Source organism: Puntigrus tetrazona, chromosome 9, assembly GCF_018831695.1.
Source record: "Puntigrus tetrazona isolate hp1 chromosome 9, ASM1883169v1, whole genome shotgun sequence".
NCBI classification, from domain to species: domain Eukaryota; kingdom Metazoa; phylum Chordata; class Actinopteri; order Cypriniformes; family Cyprinidae; genus Puntigrus; species Puntigrus tetrazona.
In genome coordinates this window covers 18,250,444-18,277,455 of record NC_056707.1, presented here as the reverse complement: position 1 = coordinate 18,277,455, position 27,012 = coordinate 18,250,444, and the positions used below count along the sequence as shown (strand labels likewise).

Sequence of the window (27,012 nt, the reverse complement as noted above, 5' to 3'; positions counted from 1 at the left end):
GCTTTTTAAATGCATGGTAAATAATAGTGCTGTCAAACAATCAATGCATTAAATAAATGTTTTTTTGTTTACATAATATATACATATATATATGTGTACTTGTATATTTATTATGGATATATAAATACATACACATACAGCATATATTATGAAAATGTACATTTATTTACATTTTTTTATATATATCATTTTTTTATATATACATGCATGTGTAGTATTTATGTTAACATGCTATATATATATAAACATTTGTTTACAACAAAAGCTTGAGCTTTAGTTTTTAGCACTAGAGCTAGAGCTGTCAAGTAGTAACAATTTATCTTTGTATCTGTACTCTAAATGTAAATCTGATGACATTTAGTTAAATCTGATAAAAAACAAAACAGCACCTGGAAACATATAGGCACCCCATATCAGTTTTGTTTACTTAAATAGTTTTTTGGACCAAGGCAATGAAAAAGTTTCTGGGTTAAATGCAAATAAGGCATGTAGATTGCATCATCGTGTGAAGGGCAAATTCTGTGTTGCCCTTGTTGCAGAAACAAGCCAAATCAATTCAAACAAAATACGACAAAAAAAAAAAAAGAATAGCGTGCTTTCAAAAGCGTAATGGCACAAAGCGTATCAATTACTTTAAAATGTTTCTGCTTCTGTTCACAGTTGCTGCCCTTGTGCACAGCTATTTTCTTTAGATGAAAAAAGCAAAGCGCTCCTGAAGTCTACTTGGTCTTGCCTTTGGAAGTGTTTATTAATGACTTAATCTACATTGTTGGTAGCTTTTGGCAGAAGCAGTCACGATAATTAAGTTTGATCCTCGAAACTCTCTTGCCACTCATGTTCATAGGCCTTAGCCTCTCACCTCTGATTTGCAAACTAATTTACTCTGATCAATGACTGATTGCTTGATGGATCTAAAGGACCAACTGGCACAAACCGGTCGATAATCTTAAAGACTTTGACTCTAATCCCAAGGAGCTGAAGAAAGAAATGTAGAAGCTGATGTACTGGTCTCTTCATGAAACTACAATATTAGTAGTGTGCATAAATTACTTACAGTACCATTTACGTATGTGTGGCTGAACATTATATAGTAAATATCTTATAAGTACATAAAGCATGCTTCCTAAGCGAAGCGACTAATTGGGAAGTACTGAATAATTGGGCCGTCTTTGTATTCACTTGTCTCTGCTTGACAACAACCTGATGCTTCCACATGCTTTCCAATGAACAAAGACAAAAAAATCTAAGTATATTAATCATGTACCCTGGCTTGGTCAGTTAGTGGTAAGAGTGTTAGCCTAATTAAAAAACAGCCAGCACAGTTAGTGCTGACAGTTTTTGAGGTTGTGATGATGTGTAGATGATGAGATGATGAAGTCTCGAAGGCCTTTCTTAAAATGTGGGGTTGGAGTGTGGCTTATCTAGAATATACTGCAAACAACCCAAACCACAAACTGTTTGAAAGCTGTATTTTTGGCACCCTTTCCTCTTCTTCTGATGTGGCAAACCCTTGTTCCCCATGTCTACAGAGATCTTGGTCATATTTGGATGCCATTTGGATGATAGTATCCATTTGTGAGGATTTTGCTGATCGCTCCATATTTGCCGTTTTAGTACTTTTGGATGAAGGGTGTAAGCAGGACCTGAATGTTTTGTTCATTTTTACAATTTATAACCTTTTGAAAATATTAAATGTATTTAAAATATTTTGTGTATGCTCTGAAATTACTTAAAGGGTCATTTTTATGTCAAGTCATTTTCTAAATACACTGTTGTAGTCAGATATTTAAATTGTAGAAAATATCGAACCAAATAATGAAGGCATGTTTTTCAATAAATGAATAAGAATGTTATTAATTTAGAATAGTTTCATTTACACACTACTAATAAAAGTGTAAGTCAGGTTTATACATAAAATTGATAAAAGAGTGATATTAAAGACATTTACATTGAAAACAATATCTTTCAAATAAATACTGCTCTTTACCAGCTTGCTGACACTGACCAAAGGGCCTGTGGTAACACTTTACAGTAAAAAAGGTGTCATTAGTAGTTAATACTGAAAATGATTGTTCATTGTTTAGTTATGTTGGTTCACAGTGCATTAGCATGTTAACAAACATATCTTGTGATTCTAATAATGCATTTTTGAATGCTGAAATTAACATTAACTTTCGATGCTGTAGAAAATATGGTATTGTTAATTTTTAGTTAATATTTTAAATGTTAACTAATGAAACTTATTTGATATCATCTTCAAAATCACTTAAGATCATGTATTTCAAGAGTGTAGTAATGTTTATAATATATATATATTTTAAAAGCACTGACTTAAACTTTTGAATATAGACAGCAATAATAAACTGCAATATTTAATTACTCCCAAGTCAAGATATCACTGTGAAAATAATCTAACAGCAGATTTAGATCTCACGGTTAAGAAAATGATTAGTTTGATCTTCTTGGGGGAAGTACTTATGATCCATCAATATTGTAGTGTAACCTTAGGTTGCACAAAGCATAATCTCTGCAGTAATGCTGCATTCACATTGTGTTAAAATTAGTGTAATTACAAACTGACAACCTGAGATTCTACTCTGAGCACATCCTCAAATGATTTGTTTCACAGCAACCCTCACTGCTTAAAGGTTCCATATGTGGTTTATGTTGACAGCTAAATATTTAATCACTACATTAATTCACCTTTATACTGCATATATATATATATATATATATATATATATATATATATATATATATATATATATATATATATATATATGTGTGTGTATGTGTCTGTGTGTGTGTGTGTGTGTGTGTGTACAACTGAGGAAGTTGTAACTTCAACTTTGAATGTTTTCCCAGTCAAAAACTCATAATTACTGTAATTTAAACAGTACAAATTTACTTTGCCTTGCTATGGGGACATCATCAAATTCCTGGTCGCTGTGGTGATAAATATATTTCCTGAAAGCACTTTGTCCTTTACCTGTGGCTAAGCCCCCTTTACAGCCAGCCTGTAAGAAATTCTCATTCAGAGGCCCGTCTGGCCAAACAATTTACAGCTCCTGTTGCGCCAGCTTGTCAACAGGGTGCTAAAACACCAGGTTTGAGAGCTTGCAGCTTGTTTGGTATGCAGCAATTGAGCAACTGGAGGAGCTGCAGAGGAAAGGCAGGAAAGCCGTCAGAAGAGGTGAGGTATTTAATACCACTGGCTGTGACTCTCCACTGGCAGAGTCCCAAAATTAAACCATTTTCTCATGCGCTTTCTCCCATTCTTGATTAAGACAGGCAATATGTCTCAAGCCGCTGTCCTGAACTGACAAAATAGCATCTTTCTTCTTCTCCTGAGATGAAGCCAAATTAAACATCTGACCATCTTATCTCGGTCTGCACTGGCTGTCAGCGATTGGGTGTGTTGAAATCTCTCAAGCTGAAATTTATGGGACCTGTTTGGCTCTGGCGGTTTTCTAAAAAAACTAAATATTAAAGAGGATCATATGGACAAAATACTTTTTTTTTTTTTTTTTTTTTTTTGAGAGACTTTTTCTGTAATATTTCCTCCAAATACATTAAAATTACTGTAGCTAACATGCAGAGAATATAAAGACTTTAATTGATTTTCTTTTGTTTTAATTAATAATTTTTATATACAAAAATGTGTCACTAAAGCTTGGTTAGCTAGAAAATTATGAAAGCTAGTTTATTGATTCTGTAACACAGTGCACACCCATAAAAAAGTAAAACCTTGGCCTTATTTACAACAAAAGTCTTGAATTGCTAATAAAGGATGGCAATAACTATTTGCCTTTGTTCATCTTTTTTAAAACCTATAAAATAGAGCAGTATTTTTTACAGCCCTCCCAATGACTTTAAAGCGTCATCGCCAACAAGGAGAAAAGAAAAGATTGATGATCTTCTGTCCACTGTCTTGCCATGTTGTTTTATGTATTGCTATTTTTGCACTATTTAAAATTTGTACAAACAATGTCTTCTGGCTTTACTGCTGATAAATCCTGTAAGAAACCATATTAAATTATACAACAGTGTATGATTCATATCAAAAAGTTCATCTTGCTTTTGTTTAGCACTTCTTCCATGCACAGAAACCTTGAATTAAGGTGCAATTTTTTTGGATGGCCTCAAATTTCAAACTTATTTTTCCAGCTGTCTATTTTTAAGGTAGGCTGTGTGACTGGATTTGCAAGGCTAGGCGGCAGATTTTCTGCTGTGCTTGTTCTAACTTTTCTTTGGAGGCGGTGGTCAGCCTGCTGAAAATCTCTCTTTCACGGTGTAAGTTTGCAGAACTTCGGGAGAAAAAAACACCTTTAGGAGGCCGTGGTGGTTTTTTCCTCACTGAGTCAGCTAGCTGATCCTGGTAGCAGCAGTCCTGGCAGTGCCCCGGGGCCGTGTTCATGTCTCTTGAGCTCATCAGTAAAACGGAAGGCTACTGCTGTATGCCAAGCGGAATATCAAATCAGCATTCCTTCTGCATGTACTAAGTGCTAAAGATTGCGGGGCGTGCTCACTTTGGACCGCGCAGTAGATCTAAATGCAATAATAATCCACTAGTTTTGAACTACAAATAAGTGATTGTGGGAACCTCACCAGTTTATGTTTTACGCCTACCATAATGTATTAGAACACCAGTGAAGTATGCTATAAATATCAGTCCTCTCTCCATCTGCATTCACATTGCTCAAGTGTTATATACTCAATGTTTAAATGAAATTATTATTCTTTGTTATATTAAGTAATGACAAGGCCTGTTTCCTTCCTCAAATCTTCTGATCACAATTAGTGCATATTTATACTCATATTGACAGGATGCAGAATTCACACTATGAATACTCGCTTCTAAAAAAATCTCAGGACTCAATCCAGACAACAGCAGTTTATAAATTTGAGTATTTCTAAAATGTTTCTGATACTCTTACTGCTTGTTCACGCTCCAGCCAATGCAATCCCCCCCCACATGGGCTGGCACACAACTCCTATAGATAATTAATTGAAAATGCTCGTTTACTTTAGTAAACAATTGTTAACTCAGCAAATTCTTTGGTTGCTTTAAATATCCGCATGTGTCCACTTCCTTTGTTGGGGCTTTTGGGCCACAGGTTGTAACAAAATGGGGCTCGTCCAGGATTTGGTGGGGAGTTCTTGTCCCCAGCGAGAATCATACTCTGGGCTGAGGTATGTTTAGACCACGGAATATCATAATGTATTTACTATAAATAAAATAATTTTTTTGATTGCAGTAATCATTTAACGACTTCATAAAGACAATCACTTTGTAGTTTTCACGGTAGTTTTCAAACAAATCAAGATGAATAATGATTCATTGATTACTCCTCTGTAAGCAAAAGTTGAAAAGAGATTAAGCCCGGTCTCATAAAAATGTGTACCTCTGGACTTTCCAAATTGCAACACCATATTTCAAAGAAAATGTCCACTGAATGTGATCACTTACAGGTTAGAACTTGCAGGAACTTTGGCACATTTTTATTATGTTGATATGGAAATGCGTATTGTGGCAGTTCAGGGTGGAATATCTGGTTGTGTCTATCATGTTGGAAATATGCCTACACCCAAATCCAACCCTTAACAAGCATAAAACTGACATAAAATGCATTAGATTGATGCCACAGTGTCATTTAGCTTCCTTTCACACAGGTTTAGACTGTTTTGTGAGATCATAGTTACTCAGGATTCAGACAGGAAAATCCTCGTCTCTCAAGTACATACCTGTACCTCATGAGCCACTGAACAAACCTACTGCATCTATGACCCACAGATATGAAGGATATGTGTTATGCTAACAACCACAAAAGCATCAGTTTTCCCAGCATATTAATATTGTTAAGTCATAATAGGATATTCCTTAAGTAATTGTGTGAATGTATTAATCGAAACTCTATCAATCCAAATTTGTGTGAAAAGGAATAAAAGGTGTCAAGTTTTACCTGGTAATGTACTTATGTACTTATAGGTACATATTTAGATACTTTCTGCACCAATTGTAGAAAGTTTATGCCATGAGACCAGATAGGAAATTTCATTTAGTATCTGTAATGATTTTTTTGAGTATTGCCAACCCAACCTAGTTTCCACTAAAAAGAAATCGTATGAAGATTTTTAAACAACCTCTAGTGACAGAACATTTAACAAGTGTCGTCCAGAATCTATATAAATTCAATTGTTGAGATGCTATGCTATTTTCCTTTTGCCCTTGATGTTTCACAATAGAGCTGAAACGTTAGGCGGTTGCCTCAGCGAATTCGAGCTCCTTGCTATAGAAGCAGGATTCAGTTTTGGCACTCTGCACTGTATCAACACTCTGTGTGTTCCCTCAGCAGAGCTGGAGCATGAGGCAGCGCAAACAAACTGATGTGCTGCAAAAAACAAGCCTTTCAAGCTAAAGGGAAGGTTGTGAGGCTGCTGGTGCTTTACTAACACGCCCCAAATTCCTGAGCCAGCAGAGAAGCAGCACTCATGGCTTAACTTCATTGAGTAGGTTTAGATTTAATTACACCTCATTAGGCCTCTTTTTACCAGCTTACAAATATTTAATCAATTTCAGGTGTTGCATGTAGGGTTTTAATAAGAAAGGATGGAGATTCTCCCAGGCGTGGTTTTAGATTTGTATCAGGGAACTGTAAGCGCTAAGACTGCTGTCAGTTAATGTAAACTTTTAATCTCGATGTTAGGCAAGAGAAGCAGATGTTGGATGTCTCTATAGCTTAAAGTCAACGTGAATTGCCGTTTTGCAACCCATTTGTCTTTCCTTTTATGAATGCAGCAGGATGTTCAATTTGATTTTATCGGTTATTTTCCAGAAATTTATTGGATCGTGAAGAGTGGGTGTTGCCCAAATTCAGTTTGCTAAAACAATGCACAGCTATTTTGATATTATCCAACACACACACATCATGTTCAGAGTGATATCAGCGAAACGTTCGATTCATACTGTTTGTGCACATATACATTTAATTATGTATAAATTCAATATTCATATATTTAATTAAATGTGATAGTTAATGATTTAGTTTTATATCAGGTTTTACATGATCCTTCATAATAATACTGATTTGGTGATCAAGAAATATATCTTCTTATTACCACATTTTGAAAGACAATTAAATTGCTGTAATCATTTTTGTGAAAACCATGATGCATTTCATCAGTCTATTTGATAAAATAGACTGTTAAAAACTATTGAAACTGAAATCTTTTAAAATTTTATAATCATCTATACTGTCACTTTTGATTGAATACACCCTTTCAGGATAAAAGTATTAAATGGTTAAAAAAAGAGTATGATTTAAAATCACTTAAAAAATTATTTATGTCTTTGAGATTAATCACATAATAAGAACATACATTTATAAATAATAAAATTCGATTCGAATTTAATACTGACTACTGACTACAATCTATCAATACTATTCATGCACTAAGCCCTTGTGTATTTCTTTTCTCTCTCTTCCTTTGTATTTATTTCTATTTTTAGGATGTGTTTAGATGCAAGAGACCATTACTGTGGACAGGACCGAAAAGCAGCGGCGTTGCACCACCATATCGAGACAACTCTAACATGAGCCAGTGGTTCCAGAACATACTGCCTGTCGGTAAGAACCAGCTGTTTAAAGGAGTCCACCTCACTCACTGCCTCATGCATGACTGGTGTTTTGACACATATCCGCCCCGTCTCCATAGGCGCTCCAGTCAGTCTCCCTCTACCCAGCTTTGAAATCTGCTGTTGCGTGAAAGGTGCTATGCACGCATGATTGATAACATCACTTGAGGCAGCTGCTTTGTAGTCATTATTTTTTGGGACTGAGATTCTGCACGCGCAACCTTCAAATTCACTCGTTTTTTCTCATTTATTCCAACTGAGGAACCGACCGCCAGATGGTGTATCACGAGCCCTGGGCTCCATGGCAACCCTGTAGCCATGATGATGGCGAAAACATTAGTACTTGTCTTTGTCGATCAGGCTTGCGATAGTCACGCCCACTGCAGCTGCGGAGGTAGAAACTGCTGAGGTCCTACCATTGAAGTGTCCAACTGCTCAAAGGCAAGTGAAAAGATTTTCCCAAAGGGAATAGTTCAGCCAAGGAAATTAAATTGTTTCTCACGATCAGTTTTTTTTTGTTGTTGCTATGGCCTGCATCTTAGGTGCTGCTACTGGTGTGTTTTTTTACCAGAAGTGGCAGTTCTCTCATCACACGAGATGCGCTGCAGAACCAAGCACTTTAACAAATTGAGAATGTTTCCCGATCAAAATTCCTTACCGAACCTGTCCTCTTTCTCTTCCATCCACGTCACATTAGCCTTATCCAATGCTGCAGAAAATGGGCTTGTACCCATCACTTCTTGCCAAAGGTTCACTGAGGCTTACTGTTTTACTTTCTTTCCTTTTTCTGCAGGAATGGAGTTGGACACCCTGGTCATCCTGGGGCCAGTGCAGTACAAGTTGAGATTGGGTTTGAAGTCCGCCAGCGATCCTGCAGCAATCCTTCTCCCAGGCATGGCGGCAGAGTGTGTGTGGGGACAAAGCAGAAGAACAGAGGTAAAAAAAAGACAGGTTTTATTCTTGCACATCTAAATGTAGAAAACCTGAAAATATCATAATTATAGTTAGATATCCATCAGTTATTTAATAAAGATTAGGTAATGTAATTAAAAAAGAGGCCTCAAATTAGATTTGATTTATTTTCAAACAAGATTAATCTTTCTTGATCGTTATGATGTATGATAAATTGTCTGTCGTACATGATTTTTAAATGAACCCTTGGATCACTCTTGTAATGTTGCTGCACAAATGGAAGCTAATAGTAAATATTAGGATTTTTATTCAGTGATCCTCATAATTAAATCTGCTGTGCCTTTGACATTGTTTAGTCGACATTATTTTCTCCAGTTACTTTAAATAAAAAGAAATTCACTTAAAGTGAAAACCACGAGAGCTGAAACAAAACATGTGGCAATGCCTGTTTTCCTAATCTGGTGGGGAGCTTAAGCCAGAATACACACACAGACTCCACGAGGACTCATGTCACGATGGGGACCTAAATTGAGAGTCCCGACAGACAAAAGCTAATAGGTCATACAGAATTTCATTTTTAAAATGTAAAAATGCATAAGGATTTCCTGTAAGGGCTCCAGTTATGTGAAGGGTTGATGTAGGGCAATAGAATATATGGTTATATAGTATAAAAACCTATGAAGTCCCATAATGATAGCTGACCAGACATACCTGTGTGTGTGTGTGTGTGTGTGTGTGTGTGTGTGTGTGTGTGTGTGTATGTGTGTGTGTGTGTACCTACCTAACTTAACCATATTTTGGGGACAAATGTGTACCCAAAAGGGAGGTATACCTGACAAAATCTCAAAAACCTCCCTTTAGAGGATGTCCTCATTTAAAAACAGGTTTAAATATAAACTAAGCATATAAACTTTTTTTAAAAAAGTAAAAATGCAAGAAGTTTTTGTAAGGGGTAAGTGTGGAGATTGTAGGGTTGGTGCAGGCAAAAGCACATGCATTAACACTAAAAGTATTATGCCTTTGGAAAGTCCCCATTTAGATAGCTAGGTAAACATGCGTCTGGGTGTAAAAAAAACATTACAAAACACAACAAATTATTTAATTAAAATAAAGTATAAAATATAAAAATTAATATGAATCCAAAACTCTATAAGTACATTTTAATCCGATAAATCTTCCCCTCTGCTGAAGCTGTCAAATGTGATGCACTGCCTGCATGAGTGTAGGTTGGAGCGTCAGTAACATCAAATACCAGGTTTACAAGTATCTCATAACCATATGCAATGTTGCCAAACCCGTGCTTAATTTTACTTATAATATGACCACTGGTATTTCTCTTGAGTTTTATCAGCTTCAGACAGGCCTGACTTAAACTCATGATACAGTCAAACACATTTATGCTCACCAGATTCTGCAATGAAGGTGTCATGCCCCTCAGCCCATCTTCCTGGTCATCATGGTCGCCCTGGTCCAGAGTGCAGCTCCAAGAGTGTGGAGGAGGTGCCTCTCGCTCCAGGAACTGTGAGAATGGAAATAGCTGTCCAGGATGTGCGGCTGGTACGCCACACCTGAAGTACACACACTTACACCTGCGCTTTAGCCTTGAGCCTCCTGCTCGACTGCTTGATAATAGTGACTCCTCCAGAAGATATGTGTGATGTGTACTGCTCGCGGAGCTCATTTGAGAATTCAGGAGACTGATGGACTAGACAAATCTAATACATTTACTTTTTGTTTCATTTTGAAAGATTTATACAGTTCTGGGCTGTCACTTACAGTAAGCTGATCTTCCACCACGGACACCCAATGGCCTTGTAGTTATTTACATTCATCACCTTCAAAATGAAAAAGAAATAAACATGCCTATGAAGAGATAGACTTAAAATAAACCTACTCAGAGAAATATTCACTTCAGATGAAATGTGTGAACCGCGCCTCACGGTTTCTCTGTTTCTATTTGCATAAATACTTTTTTAAATTATGATGTTATCCGTTGTATTCAAAGAAATATATTTTGTTATTTCAAGCCAAGTTCTGTTCAGTTCTGTAACATATTAACTGATGTAGAGCTCGAGACCTGCTGATATAAATGATAATTAAACTTTGTTTGAGTACTACTTGCACATTGCATTTTCTTAATATTAAATAAACTGTGCTTTAATGTCTCTATTGATGAGGACTGTGTGAATAATATTATTTTTAAATGCAAGACACTTTTCTAACTCAGTATATCTTTACAAAAATTATGAGAGTACAAAATTAGTTTAAATTTAGCAGGCTATAAGTATACCCAGTTTAGTATACTCAAATGTGCAGTACATAAGTACATAAATACAAATGCATACTTAGCTTTAAATAAATATATTTCAAATACATTTTAGTATGTGTGTTTTGCTAGGGTAGCTGGCATAAAAACTGTCATGAATTCACAAAGACAAAAATACATTTTGGGTCTAAAGAGTAAACAGACTAATTAAAGGTTTAGCATGACAGTAAACTGAACTGCAGGGAAGGTTAAATACAATAAATGATTTTTATGATTTATTTGATGTTATCAACCAATCACAGTTTGTGCGTTTAAGTGCAGTGAATTCTCTTTCTAAACAAAAAGATCAAGACAAATCAAAACGGGCATAAAATTTTCTGAAAATGCTCTTTGGCTTTGCATTTAAATCGGATAGATTTCTTTTGCTTCCAACTCTCTTAAGAGCCAGTAATAATTCTAATTTAATCGACTTACTTAGACTCAAATTAACGCTCCGTAAAAGAACTGTATTACTTCCCGTGTCTAGTACTAGAGCTACATTACATTTTATTAACTGTTCACAGTGATGGCACAAGAATGAGCTTCACATGCATCTTAAGAGGAAGTAATGTCATGCAGCGTGAGGAAATGACTGGTCAGATGAATGATGTCATCTCTTGTCATTCGTCCCTCGCTGCAGGAGTACCAGGCATGTAATCTGAGTCCTGTCCGGAGGTGCTGTCAAACACTCCCATGGACCCCTTTGGTCCCGTGAACATAACTCCAGGGGGAGGCACGGCAGGAGCAAAGAGCACGCCAGGCATCTGCCGGGCCCTCAACTGGCTGACCTCTCATGAGCTTCAACCAGGCAAGCGCAAGGTGGAGACACGCTCTGCCCCAATGACGGGACGGGTAACCCATAAACAGACTGTGAGTGAGCATAGATCCTTTTCTAATGTCCACCCACACCTAAATGAACAGATCTGACTCCAGTTAGCCGATAACTGGCTGGCTCGATGACAGTTCAGGTCACAGTTCAGCTCTGTCCACTTTGGCGCATGTCGAGCGGCCACATTGATTAACTGTATCTCTGCTGTCTGAACCCAGGAGAGAGTCAGTCAACCACTTGAGGTGCACATGGAATGCATTAGAGGCAAGGGAGGTCTAATTCCACTTTGAGCAGGTTGCTGTGGAGCAGAATGTTTTTTGTCAGAGATACTGTAAAACATAGCATGACGTTCAAAAGTTTTTTTAGTAACCTTTGAATTCGTGAAGGAAAAGGCTACCCTTAAAAATAACACACCCAGAGAATGCTGCAGTGATGACGATTTTTATTCTTGTTCTGTTTCAAGAAGAGTAAATTCTTAAAAATATCATGTGAAGTTTATTTCAGGTGTATCTTTTTGTAGGATAATGTGAAAATATCTTGTTAATCACAAACCTTATTTTTAGTGCTTTTAAGCCAAAAGTCCGCTCAAAAAATCTAAAAGGATAAACCGGGATGTATTAAAACACTCTCTCCTCCTGGTTTTGACCTACAAAATGCATTATTCCTGCAGTGCGCTTTTAATTAAAATTACTTAAATGATTATTCAAACTTAAGAACAATAACTTCAAATATAACTAATTTACAGAATTATATTAGCTCAGGTGGATAATATAACATCATAACAGTGACAGTACATATTTCAGAAATAAAGGTATAAAGCTGTGGCAGTACCTTTTCAAAAGTGACATGTTTGATACTTCCAAAGGGTCATGGGTCTTGGTACTTTAAAGGTACATATTAGGACCTAAATTGTACATATTTGAATCTGAAAGGTACAAAAGTGTAACGAAAAGGTACTGCCCAGTGACAGCTTTTGTGGGTCTTTATTTCTGAGAGTAGACTAAGAAAACATTCATGCATAAAAAGAAAAATGCTGACAAACATTTGCAAGCTTGTAACATGCAATAAATGTTTTATAGCTCGTTGAGGAGCTTCTGAAGACGCCTGGTGTACGCCTGACAGGCCTGGCTGGTCATCATGGAAATGTGGTCAGCTTGCACTCAGGAGTGTGCCAAAGGCTACCGGTGACTCGCAGAACGCACTTCTGCACCAGCGCAGAGGGCAAAAGCTGCCCTGCTGCCTGCCGGGATCTCCAGTAGAATATCAGGACTGTAACCTCAGGCCTGTCCAGGTAACACACACGCATGTAAACGCAAGCACACTCCAAATGCACATTTCATATGCACATAAATAGACTCCCACACATGCTCATAATCAAGGTAGTTGCTCATCGTGCTGGAAAAGCCTCTGCTCCCATTAGAGTGTGTGAAGTGTATTACTGATTTCATTAGCTAATGGAGACCAGAAGCCTTGTGAGGGACCTGCTGTGTGTCAAATTAAGAGGTTTCACCATAATTCCAAACAGACATGAACTCAAGGATAAATCTTTCCTGATTTAAAATGTAAAAATTAATTTCCAGTTAGGGACCAGAACTTTAAAGGTGAAGTAGCTATGCAATAAAATGACATCTAACTAAATTGTTTAAAAAAAAAGCAGAAAGTAGAACAGAGGCAGATTCTCTTTGGTTGCAGATGCTTTGAAAGTGTTTCAGCATGTTACTATAGTATGAGATTGATAGCGTGTTTGGGGATGCTAATGGATAAGTTTAAGTATAACAAACAGTTTGCTAACATATTGATAAAAATAGAACGCTAACAGCAAGCTAATTGGTGCTAACAGACATTTGAGCATGCTAATATACAACTATGTATAAAAGAGCTTACATTTTCCTCCAGGTTTAATAGATCTTTGGCTCAAACAAATAGAGCCATGTTTTGAAAGCGCTACGGTATGCTATTCATAGCATGTTTGGGGATGCTAACAAAGAGTTTAAGACTACCATCCCTGTTCAGCAGGAAACATGCCGGTTAATAGTGCTAACACAGTTTAGAAATGCTAATGAAAAGTTAAATGGTGCTAACAGATAATTTGAGCATGCTAATTAAGCCAGCTTTTCATCCAGGTTTAACAGTCCACTTTGCCACAAAAAAGTAATATTGTGAAAGTGATAATACTCCACCTGTGGTCTTTCCCAGTGCAAATTTGACCAATCACCCTGGAACTTCCAAACAGATGGTTTTTTGTGTGTTTTTAGATGTATTGACAGCTACTTGCCAATGCATTGTCCACTTTTAAACTCCTCTGAGTGTGACAAATGAACAGCACTCTAGTATTTGCTATGCTGTTTTCACTCGGGCAGAAAGGGAAATAGATTGAAATGACAAAATGGAAGGGAAAGGGTAGGGTACATGGATTCAAACACATAACTGACATCAGCCAACCATTTTAATCATTGTTTTGACCTCAGATGCACTCCAATCCAGCGCTCGGCTTCTCCCTCAGTGTGTGGGGTTGCTGGACTCACTGTGATTGCAATCGGTCTGCCTTCACACTTCAGTCGTGCCCCAGAACACACATGCTAATCCACAGAAGTTAAACCGTGCTTTCTAGTGCAGAGAGAAGGAGCCACCCCTAACCTTCTCCTCCATCAGTCTGATGAGACGTCAAGAGGATGGTGGCAGAGCCTGTTAAAGTGAGAGGAAACTGTGTAACAGCAGTGCTTCTATCTTGGTCAGTGCTGGAAAATCTTGTTTATAGTAGTAGCTGTTATTTGGAACATGACAGCTGGTTTCTAACTGGTAGCTCATCTGCAAAAAGCTTTAGGTGACCAGGCTGGTTTGTGGTGACCAGCTTGGACCAGCTAGATATCAATCACCACCTTAAACTGGATTTTCCATCAGGATAAATAGTGAAATGGAGGTGAACAGCTGGTGTTCGTTGTAACAAGTCTCAAGTGTTTTGTGGGTCAAATAAAGCAGTTTGAACCACCAAGCGCGACATTCTGCTTTGAACTTTGAATGTCTGGATCACCATCTCATCCCATAACAGATGTCTGCTTGCCTTGTGCGCCTTGTGGAATTTCCAGTCATGCCCGTTTTTTTTTGGATTGTTTTGTGTTTGCCTGTTTGATTGATGGCTTTTTATGTTTGTGTTCAGTACATTGTGTTTGCATCCTCCGCTCCGTTTTTCTTGTTTGCTGCATTTGCGCCCGCTTATCTGATGCTTGGATGATTGTGTCCTCCTTGCCTGATTGTTTTGTGTTTGTCTTTGTATGTCGTATTTGTTTGTACGTGTTTGGTCTGTGCAGTTAACGGCGCCTGGTCTTGCTGGTCATCATGGTCGCAGTGTTCAGTGCCCTGTGGAGGTGGGCACTATCAACGAACGCGCACATGCACCAGCCCTACCCCTGCCAATGGAGGGGACATCTGCATCGGCTTGCACACAGAGGAGGCTCTTTGCAACACGCACACCTGTGATGGTAAGATCAGTTCCAATTCAGAACCACAAATGGGATCAAAAAACTTGTGAAAAGTGAAATGTGCTACAAAAAAATCAAGGCTCTCCAAACTGAGATCCACCTCTGTCTGTGTGTAGCACAAGATACATTTGGTTTTCAGTGTGTCATCTGTCCATCAACACCTATTATTATCACCATTAAAAACATACAGTTTATATGGAGGCTTATTTCTGCCGTGGAATAAAAATATAAAAGGTGAATGTTTTTTTGTTTGTTTGTTTAGGGGCTTTTTTAGGTAGGTTTTGTAACTTGTAAATTTTTTACTTTTTCTTCACAGTTTATATCTTATATCTAAAATATATAAAATTTTCTCTGAATTCTTTTTTCATTACGTTTTCCTGTTTGTTTTGTTAATTACATTTTTCATGCAATTTTTTTATCTTATGAGAAATAGTTTATATATATATAGCATTTTCTGAGAAAATTCAGATAAAAGAACTACAAAATATATAACTCTGAATTGCAAGTAAAAAAAACAGTTGCCTTTTAATTAAAAAATTAATAACAAAATATAAGGTAACACTTTATTTTATGATTACACTTATTAGTTTCTTATTAGCATGCATATTACTAGAATAGTAGCAATTTATTTTTAATTAAGAACATATTAATGTCGTGATTCTACATGACCTTATTCTACATCCCTGATCCTACCCAAACGCCTAAACAACTACCTTACTAACTATTAATAAAAAGTAAACTGTATAACTGTATGGAACTCAAATAAGACGTCTCTGCATTTGTCTCCATACAGTCAAATATTTTATTTTTTGTTCTGCAGAAAGTCAGTGATAGTGGGTTTATAAATGATGACAGAATAAAAAATTTTCAGCTTTGTGAGCACACCAGCATCCACAGCACAACATATGCTGGTCTTTTTAATGGGATAGTTTATGACCAACTGATTATCATTGCACTGAATGAATGATTTCAGACCTTTCAATCACCAGTAACACATTCTTCAGATTCCGAGAGGGACTTCTAGGGTCCTCCAGGCTACAGATGGTGCCATATGTGAGCTGCATGCATATAGAAGTGTGCTGTGCGCAAGCAGACTGTGGCAGTTCAAAGCTCTGTTGTCACATTCTGCTGCCATCATTTTGAAAATGCCCCCTTTTTTCAAAACGTCCAGCTGTCTATTTAAGACAAAACAGAAATATTTCTAAAGATTGGATCACGTAAAACCCTATAGCTTTAACAAATTCTCTACTACTTTTGTATTGTCTTGGAGTATCTGGTTAACACCTCAAATCCATGCTTTTGACGAAAGATTTTGTGTTTAATTATCAAAGTTTCTTTAAAAATAGTGCATGGAAACTCAGAATGCCAAATATCCCATATTGGTCTCTTATAAGGTTCCATTACATTCAGGATTCTGCTTTAAAAAATTCTACATGACATACTGCTTGCTTAAGGAAAATGAACGAAGATTGATATAGCAGTTATCGAGGTTGCCTTTTATCATTGTTAAATGTGGATCTGCATTTTCTGAAAATCTACGATATTCACTGGGACTAGTTGCTACTGATCTTAAAGTCTTTTGGATCCTCGATTCAAACATTTGTCCCCTGTTGGCCCCCTTCATGAATGACAAATTTGTTAGGCTCTGGGAGAGTTATAAGACCGCGTATGGGCCAGACAAGCATCTTAAAAAGCTGAAACATGAAAGGAATGTGTCTATTTACAGATTGGATTTTCCCAGCAAACAAATACATTTTAAATCAAAGTTTCTTCTAAGTAAAGTTCTTGGTACACTTGCTGTGAAAGTGTTGCCTCAGACTGTGATTATTTTTGCCTCCTCGTGTGAGTCTGGCGGTGTTTGTTTCATGCGTGTGGGGTGGGCCGTTCAGTCGGCAGCGCTCCGGTTAGATTGCCTCTGAACTGTGAGGATGGCCAAAATTGGGACGCTCCATTTAAAGGGAGAGTTCACCCGAAAAATGTTCTCATCATTTGCTCACTGTTATGTTCTTCCAAACCTGTGATTGTTATTCTTCTTTTTTTTGTGCAATTTCTAGAAATAATGACTTAAATTATTACATGAAAGATAATACTCTAATTTAACAATACATTTGCATATTCATGGTTCTCTGATAATGGTTAATGGTCACATTATGTATAATAATCGAACATTTAAAACTTTAATATATCCTTAAGCTTTAATACTTTGGAATTACTGGTGAAATAATGTATACTTCTGTCCACAGACAGTTTGGAAATTATGCAAATGTATACAAAGAGAACCTAGCACACACTGCGTGCTGCCACATATACATTCAACTTACATCACATACAATTATTAAGTTAAGAGAAGCAGCATTTACTAATTATATTATTATATAATTTCATATAATTATTTAAATGATAGTTTTGATTTAATAATTGCTCAAAAGCTATATTACAATTGATTTTATTTAAAAAAATGTTATCCACGTTTGGGAAATCTTGACATAGTTCAAGTCATTTGGGCCACTTTATTAAGCATTTATGCACGAGTTAAAGACAGAAAAAGTAATAGGTGTAATACTGCTTTAAATTGGTGTTTTTTTCCCCCACAAATCAATTGAAATTTAGTTTGAAGATTTACTAAATTTACCCACTAAAATATTATTCAGTGTAACAATCTTGTCAGTCATTTTTACAATTAATGTCAGTAAGATTTGTTAGTAAAATTTAAAGCACAATGTAATTTAATATGCTTCCTTATTCTTTTACTTATTTAATATGTACAAGTCAGAATAAGCATGTTGTTTGAATTTTTCCATAAATGTTATGTTACACTGAATGACAATGTAACATTATTTCAACCAAATTTTGATATTTTATTCTCCAAAAACGTATTTGAAAGTATACACTTTACTTTAAAGTGCTTTGTATGGATGCAAAAAAAAAAAATTAAATAATCTTAATCTTAATTATTTTAAGTTAAGTATCTTAAAAAAGTATCCTATTTTTACTTAAAGTCTTATATATATATATATTAGTATTTATTTTACTAATTCCATTCAAAAATTGAAACTTGTATATTATATTCATTCAATACACACAGACTGATATTGAAATGTTATAACTAATGAAAATCCCAAATTCAGTATCTCAGAAAATTTAAATATTAAAAAAAAAAAAAAAAAAAAAAATATATATATATATATATATATATATATATATATATATATATATATATATATATATATATATATATATATATATATATATATATATATATATATATATATATATATATATATATATATATATATATATATATATATATATATATATATTAGAAAAAAGTCACACAGGTTTTGAATTGACAATTTTGGTGAACTGTTTCTTTAAATCCTGTTTTTATGCCCGTGTCTTTGTGCAGGTGGGTGGATGGCCTGGTCGGTGTGGTCTAAATGTGATGACTCGGGCCTGCAGCTGCGCAGTCGAGTGTGCGGGGCTCAGTCCACACCATGTGTGAAACAGCTCCCAGCACCGAGACTGCAATGAGATCCCAGGTGAGAGAGAGCTATATATAAACACACACACATATATTCACACTGCGTCCGACAATCCCATTATGAAGCAAAGCTTTTCCCAATTGCAGTGTTACTCTTATTAAATAAACATACACTTTTAAACCCTGTCAAACTCGCTGTTGTTTTTAATAGATTAGATGTAATATGTTTACTTGCGCTTATTCATTACTCTGGCTGGTGGAGTGGAAGTGTTCAAAGTGAAGAACTGAACGCACCCAGCCTGCGAGAACACGAGTTATCAGAGCGAATACCAAGTGAATCAGGCACTCTAATTAATATTAATGTTACATGCCACAAGGCAGCCTCACATCCAATTTCTCTTCAATTTTGGGAAACGGGTTCCAAATCCTGAGGTGTCTTAGACGGTGAGGAGATCAAGGAGAATTGTGCATCTCAATCAAAACATCCCCCCACATTACCCATCTCTGCTCTTTGTGGAGATTTCAGATAGAGCTTGAAAAGCATGACTCTGGGTGGTAATAGAGAACCTCAGACTCTATCGCAGCAGTGAAAAATGGCATTTCCATCGAAGTGCACCTCATTACTTCAACTAAACAGCAATATTTACTCTAAATGGATGTTTAGAGTTTTATTTAGCAAAATAGCTTGCAACTGTTTATACATACATTGGCTCTTCGTTCTCGAATTTATGACATATTTGAACAATGTTGTGCGTAATGGAAGCGTAATTTCATCTATTTTATGCGACCCGACTGACAGACTTTGATGTGATTTCCTGTATTTTATCACTACATTCCTGCTTATCCCTCAGGTATAAAACAGAAGACTTAGATCTACAGCTCTTTGAATAACCCCACTTCCAGGAAGGTTGCTTTTTAAAGGAGAAAGTGTAGTGGGATAAGATGAGGAATGATTGACATTTTGGCTTTAATTCAGCAAAGGGAGGCAAAACAAGAGAGTGTGTAATGACCTGCTCACAGGACTTTTTCTTGCACCAGACTGCTTCATTTTTAAATCGTTAGTTTATGGTTAGATTGTTGATCGCAACCCAAAAGTATTGGTCACAACCCAAAATTGGGTAATGGAACAGACAAGTGCACAAAATGCATTAATAAAATAAAATGTGACTAACCATGCATAGTTACAATAGCAAAATAAGCTTATTAGCTTTTAAAAGGATGTTCCATGTCTTTTGATGTTGACATCAAGGCTGCATATCAATTTTACAGAGATATGAATAATTTTGCATATTGTTTGGTCTATGCATTTCATGGAATATTGACAGTTTTCAATGTTTGACCATTTTACTTTACTTAAAAATTTAGTATTATTTATAGTCAGCTCCTCCTGTCTAAAGTAAAGCATCTGACAGTTCAACAATTTCAGCCGTTCTATCCAAAGAGACTCGCATTGCATTCTGGGTATATGTTCACACGGTCCCTGGAAAGCAAACCCATGACACTGGCTTTTCTACCGACATGCTCTACTGGTTGAACTACACGAATTTCAATTTGAAAGCAAAACTACTTGACAGCTACTGCTCAAGATGGATGCCTGTGACTGTTCGATGCATCTCGAACCACAATCGTTGTGTTTTTAAGATGCCTTGTCAATTTGAAAGATGTTTGGCTTCAGTTCAAGACATTCAGAAAGAGCTCAAGAACCTTGCAAGAGCTCATCCTGTGTAAACAGCCGTTAACTGTGCATCTCTTTCTCTACACAGCCATTCTCCCGGCATCTAGCTATGAGAAGGACCAACAGTGTGGGGGTAAGTGCTTTGACCGTTATGTTTGTACGGTGTCCACCGCATGTTAGTATGCGCTTATGCATGCACGCCTCGTGAATGGTCAAAACATGTAGCAATGTGCTGCTTGTGTGTCATGTTTCACGTCAGCTCCTTTTCATCCCGAACTCAGGCAGAAATGGAATCGCTAAGCAGGTTTATGTGAGTAAGTTCATAATTCACACAGCTGATCTTCAGTTTTCCATGCGTCGTGTTCCACGGCATTTGTGGCTCTCCCATGCAGAGGTGCTGCCTTTCCAGTGCATGCACCAGATGAAAAATACACGATCGGGCACAGCGGTGCTTTTTAGGTTGCGGATCCAGGCCACATTGGGCATCGGCTGCCCTCAGAGTTGGCAGTGCAGTGCCAATTTGGTGTTTCTCCAGGTGGCAGCACATATTACCCATCATGCTCCAGCAGTGGTGCTCTCCTGAGTGATCGTTGTCCAATTAGAGCGGTTCACGGCGGGTATGGCGTTTGCTCTCCTCAATCACATTTCGCACTCATTACGGGTCAGGCCAGCAGGATGCCCGGTCCGTCACAACGACCAGCTAATCACAGCACTGTCCCTCGGTACTGCATCATTCAGCCAGACACTTTGAAGCACCTGCCTACCGCTGGTTGATGGCTACGGACATGTAGCGTTAATGATGAGGGATGCAGTGGTGCCATAACACTCCGAATCCACTGACAAGGATGACTATATTGTCTCATTATTTGAAAAAGCATATGTAGTCAAAGGTCTAGATGAAAATGCCAACATATTACAGTTATTTGCAGACAAATGGTTACGGTAATATTGCCTTCTCTTGTTTTCCCAGGGTTCACTCTGCTTCACCTGATAGCTACAGGTGTGTCGTGCTTCCTGGGTGCCGGTCTGCTGTCCTTCCTGGTGTATGTGTACTGTCAGCGTTTCCACAAGCCCTCGCAGGAGTCTGCCGTCATCCATCCCACCACTCCCAACCACCTCAACTACAAGGGCAACACCACACCAAAGAATGAGAAATACACACCCATGGAGTTCAAGGTTAGTGTTGACAACATATTAAAAATAAAATAATTATTGTAATGCTTATTTATGCGGTGAAATGGGTTTAGCATGTAGTTTGTTGATCATGTAGTAGCGCTTAATCTCATGCCGGTATGGATAGTTCTTGGCTCTGATTCTGTTGACTTGTTGAATTTGCGCAGTAAAAAAAATTTATTGGAGCATTTGCATGAACCTCAATGGAACTCACATTACGCACCATGTATTTTCAGCCATTTTCTCTTTCGGACGAAAATGTCATTTCCATCCTTACTTCATAGTGTACAAACTTCAGATTTACAATGAATTATAGTAGTTTGCAATGTAGTTGCCAAAATAAAGATGGAGGAATCAAGACTACTTCTTGTCAGTATTGGCATATCCTACATGCACATTTTGAAGCCATTACAATGTCACAAAATATTTTTAATAAATGCTGTTTTCTTAAACTTTTTATTACTACTATTAAACGATTAATTGTATCCAAAATAAACGTTTTCCTTGCATAATACATGTTTGTGTACTGTGTATATTTATTATCTATATATAAATACACGCACATGCATGTGAGAAAATGTAATATTTGTATATTAAATATATTTATATATAATATTAATTATACACACATGTGTATATACACAGTACATAGATATATTACCTAAACAAAAACTTTTATTTTGGATGTGATTAATCGTTTGACAGGACAGGACTACTTTACTTATCAAAGAATTCTGAGATGGTAAAATGTACAGTAACACACTCCTACACACATTGATACTGTAGCTAAGTGCATAAACAAATGTAGAAATACATATTATATATTTTTATGAACACTCAAAAGACAAGGATTTTTAGACCTCTTGGAAGTAGTGGTCATTATAATTCTGCAGAGATTCTATGTGAGCCTGAAGATAAGTTTCTAATACATGCCGACTTGGAATCTGTGGCCTTAGAATTCCACATTTCTCAGTGGACTGAATCCTGTTTGTATTTATGTATTTTGGCAACTTTCAAAATCTTCTCAGCTGCTTCAAAGTGTGTTTAACATCTCCGTTATGCACATTTTACCATATTCAAATCTCTTTCGCAGATGTTAGGCTCATCAGGATGCTCAATCAAACGGATCAATGTTTTTGATAGCACCACAGAGACGTAGCATTTCATGGGAACGTGGCCACCAATGCCTTTCATAAACTCACTGCATATTAAGATAGATTTCAACATCAGGAAATGACATTTACTTTTGCATTTCCCCACAGATAAGTTATCAGGAAAAGTTGCAAGCAGCCAAGTAACCGAACACTATCATAGAGCATGCTCGTTTGTTTTGTCTGAAATAAGCATCACTAGATAACTGATACTTTGGAGATCACCGCTGCTTTCACTCTCCCCACGGCCGCTTGTTTAGCCGCCTCTTCTGGCTGCATGCGGTTCCTGGCACACTCTGTCTTTATTAATGGGCTCCATTAGGCTGTTTAAGCAGCAGCCGCTCAGTGGACTCCCACAGCTGGTTGTGACTGATCGTCGAGCTCATCCAATTAGTTTGGCTCTGCTCGCTCTCCCTCCACCTCGTGTCCTTGCTGTGACACCTGCGCGAGCCTTTTGCCACTTTTTCCATCGATCTTCTGCATGACCACTACTCACTCCAAACTCATTATGAGAGTTGGCCAGTATGAGTGGATGTAGGAAGCGCGCCATTGCAAAAGGCTTCGCTCTGTCTTCTGTCCACGCATTCCCAGGGCATTTCGGTGCGCAGATGGCTGTGCGATATTAACCATGTGACACGGAGGCTCTCTGATTGATGGGTGTTTGAATAAGCATCCATTGAGAGCCACGTTGTAAATCAGGATGAATATTCTGATTTCGCTCAGGCAAAGGTTTGTCGAAAGCCTGCTAAAGATACCACAGTCAGGAAGATGTAATTTGGTATCGTAATAGCAGCAAACATTCCCTTCACTTGTCACTCATTGACTCTTGGATAAAAAAGCAATTTCATCTGTCTTGTTCAGACTGAAAATGGAGATCTCAGCCTCTTTGTACAGCTATTGTTTGCCAGGTATTGAAAACTATAATTGTTGCACAGCAGTTCTCGGCTACGGTGAGTCACTCAAATCAATCTTGTATGTTTCATAGCTTCACTCCCCCAGTAACTGAGCTGCAGCTTTTTTAGAGCTAGACAAATTATATTTCTCGAGAGCTCTGCATTTCATACACACACACACACACGTTACTTTCATCCATGACCCCCGAGTTCACCACCTTTAAATTATACAGCTTATCGGCTGTGGACTCCATTCAGAAGTGCCTTACATATTTAAAGGTGCAGTGTGTTATTTCTACTCCACTAGTACCACCAAACAGAATCACAAAAATAACCTGATTTTTGAGTTTGTCTTATAGTGGCAATAGGGTTGCTGTACAGTGCTCTGAAAGGTGTTTAAAATGATGCTGTGGTTTTAACTCGTCGATATACAGTTTCTAGAGTGTTCTGAGAAAATGTTTTGCTAGGGTGTTCTGGTGTTTTTAACATGTTCCTAGGGTGGTCAGGTTTGGATATTTTCAAACAGCATCTGCATTGGCGAATGTTAGAGAATAAGGTTGTAGCTTATAATGTGGTCAACAAGGGTTCAAACTCGTCCTTTGCCAAGCATTCTTTTTTTCTTGTCTCATCACATAGGAAATCCATTGACTAACAAGTGTTTTATAATAATGTATAAATCGCTTAGGGTTAGTGTACAGTACACTACAGTAAATACATTGTAAATATTTATTTGTTGATTGAAAAGCATTCTAACGTTGCTAAAGTGCTCTGGGTGTTTTTTAACAGTTGCTCAAAAAGTGGCTTTGACATGTCACTCAGTGGTTTTCACAGATGTGTATACGGTTTGTGTGTTCTTCAGTGATTTATAGAATGCTTTGTGGTTGCTAAAATGTTCTTGTAGTTCATGGGCACTTTTAAGAGGTTTTAGTATCAGTATTCCGGGTGATTTTTAGCACATCATTTTATTTCTTCAGTTCTTTTAGGCATGTTGTTATGTTGTTGCTAGAGTGGTTGCTAGAGTTTTTAGAGTGGTTTTGCAGTCACTATGTTGTTCAAGTCAAAAGACCCCCTTCAAAGGTCTATATCATTCTGGTCCTTAGATGTGGCTTTGGTCTCTTCTTCATTAAAAGACTCTGCAATCTACAAACTCATGCCATTGGTCAAGAGTCAAGACAATATTTGCTCAAACATACTAGTGGTGCAGAACTGCTCAAACATGCCAGTGGTGCAGATATTACACCATGTACCTTCAAGGAACAAAGAGTTTACACATGTTAAGCTGAAGTGTTTCTTGAAGGTGTGAGATGCTTTCAGCCTTCTCATATTCTGTTCTTTTTAGTTCTCAAGGTCACAAGAGGTTTGCTGACTCTGAGATCAGTGTTTCATCTCAGAGAATGATGGATAGTTGTATGCCTCTCAGCTCATCTCACACTCCTTTATTTGTTTTACTACACAGACTCTGAATAAGAACAATTTGCTGCCGGATGAGAGGACCAACTACTTCCCATCACCACTTCAGCAGACGAACGTGTACACCACCACGTACTACCCCACAGCACTGGGCAAATATGACTACCGACCAGACTCCTCGCCGTCTCCTTGCAGAACCTATAACCACAGCTGAGACATTTGTCCCATCCGTAGCTTTATTGCCATCTCCTAAAGGCCTCCACTTTCCCCACCCATACACTCTGCACTGATAAGGTGCTTTTTCCAACATTCCAGCCGATTATTTTCCCTAAAGATCTCTCCCCCAAGGACTATGTCACCTAAGTCATGCCTTACGGTGTCCGACTGGGGGAAAAGTCCAGTGATTCAAACAGCACTTTTTAAAGATTGTGTAGCTACACTGACTTTGATATACTGATGTCTTGATTGATCGCTGCAGAACTCCCGTTACTGGAAAGAGGTTTTGCTGAAGCTCAAGGTGGGAAGAAAAAATTGCGCTGGCATCCCGTACCACTCCAACAATATCCATTACGGGAAATGCAATCTGCCACACTGTGGCAGTTCTTTTTGAAACTACAGAAGAAGAATAGATGGACACCAGACAAAAGAGAGCAATCAATGGTGACATTATTAGGTTCGGTTAGAACGGTGGAATTGTGTTACCTTTGGATGCAAATGTAAGGACGTCCCACTGACTTCCAACCTTTTGAGGGGCAAATCTCTGACAAAAGAGGATGGGTTGCACGATCAATGCATCTCCTGGGTGAACTCTTCAGATATGAGTTCGGAACAAAGCTGCAGAAAAAAGAACTGCTTAAAATAGGATGCCATTCAGAACGGACTCTTATCAGAAGCGAAATATAGATTTTCAAGCACGTTAAAAGGCCAGAAGAATGCGTCATTATTTCCCTGAAAAGTTGAAACGCCTTTCTTACTTGCGAATGCATGGGAATCGAGGAATATTGCACCAACATGGAATATGCTTAGATCTGAAGCAAACATGTTCTACTCTCTTACTGTAAGTCCCGGTGGTCATATTAAATATGACTGGGTTCAAACTGAGACGGACTATATTTTATTATGAAAAAATGTAGAAAATACTGATAGCTTGGCACTTGTTTTATACGGCTATTTTAAAGAGGGAATTATTCAGCAGTTGTAGGATAGATGGATAATAGAGTTTATTTAAGATGTGAGTTCAAACATTGACGGAGCTATACTGAACATTTCATATATTATTTTTATTATCGTTTCCAGATGGTATATTCTAACCACCATCACATTTATCAGAGATATGAGCGAAGCGTACACCATTACATGATCATCATACATTCATGAAATTGCCCAGAGAGTCAACTTACACAGAAATTATCAATGCATCACTGTCATTGTCACATCGAACAATATCTGAAAAAATGAATCTTGTGCAGCACTATGTGCTCAACTCAGATTTTATTTTGCCCGTGTGTTGACATGCTTCCCAGTGGCATCACACTCACATTCCAGATGCAACTCAACAGTTATCGATAAAAACAATTCAGGAACGGAAACTCTCATCGGGATATAGTATTTATGGTATTGCTTGGTTTCTAAAGGGCATTGAAAACTAAACTAAGCTATTTTATCATGCTCGTTTAATGAATGCTCGTAAAGCCAGCCATGCTTTCAGCTAAGCATGAGTACATGGGTTGTAAATAAGTGATGTCCCACTGCGAAAAAAAAGTTATGCCACGCAAATGTTAGTATAATGTACATGTATATTGTAAAGCTAACACTGTTTTTTAAACGCCTTATAGTTGTAAAATAATATGTGCAGCAGCTGTGTAAATATACCAACCGTAGGGATTGTGTGGGGATGGAGCCTGTCAGTGTCCAGAGATTGACTGCAAGAGAGAGACCATCTTGTGGACCGACCCTGATCGATAACTTCAACGATTATTCATTAGAGTTTCCTACAAAACTATTAGTGTTTGTACTTTTATTCATCTGTTCATAATTCATATGAATTGATTTTTGCCACTCACTTGAC

At 37.4% G+C, this 27,012-nt stretch overlaps 1 protein-coding gene across 1 annotated transcript in view; it reads left to right on the top strand.

Moving 5' to 3' along the window:
• The window catches only part of sema5ba (sema domain, seven thrombospondin repeats (type 1 and type 1-like), transmembrane domain (TM) and short cytoplasmic domain, (semaphorin) 5Ba), a 115,032-nt gene extending 88,812 nt beyond the window's left edge, over positions 1-26,220 (top strand). The window contains 21 exon segments of the mRNA XM_043248996.1: positions 7,511-7,553; positions 7,555-7,578; positions 7,580-7,651; positions 7,912-8,022; positions 8,024-8,077; positions 8,430-8,476; positions 8,478-8,567; positions 9,954-10,101; positions 11,494-11,509; positions 11,512-11,723; positions 12,762-12,804; positions 12,807-12,821; positions 12,824-12,870; positions 12,873-12,924; positions 12,927-12,966; positions 14,983-15,161; positions 18,568-18,661; positions 18,663-18,700; positions 20,406-20,450; positions 21,288-21,493; positions 24,991-26,220. Of these exon segments, the coding sequence (XP_043104931.1) occupies positions 7,511-7,553; positions 7,555-7,578; positions 7,580-7,651; positions 7,912-8,022; positions 8,024-8,077; positions 8,430-8,476; positions 8,478-8,567; positions 9,954-10,101; positions 11,494-11,509; positions 11,512-11,723; positions 12,762-12,804; positions 12,807-12,821; positions 12,824-12,870; positions 12,873-12,924; positions 12,927-12,966; positions 14,983-15,161; positions 18,568-18,661; positions 18,663-18,700; positions 20,406-20,450; positions 21,288-21,493; positions 24,991-25,158 (1,744 nt within the window). The 3' untranslated portion in view covers positions 25,159-26,220.
• Positions 26,221-27,012: the final 792 nt, after the last annotated feature.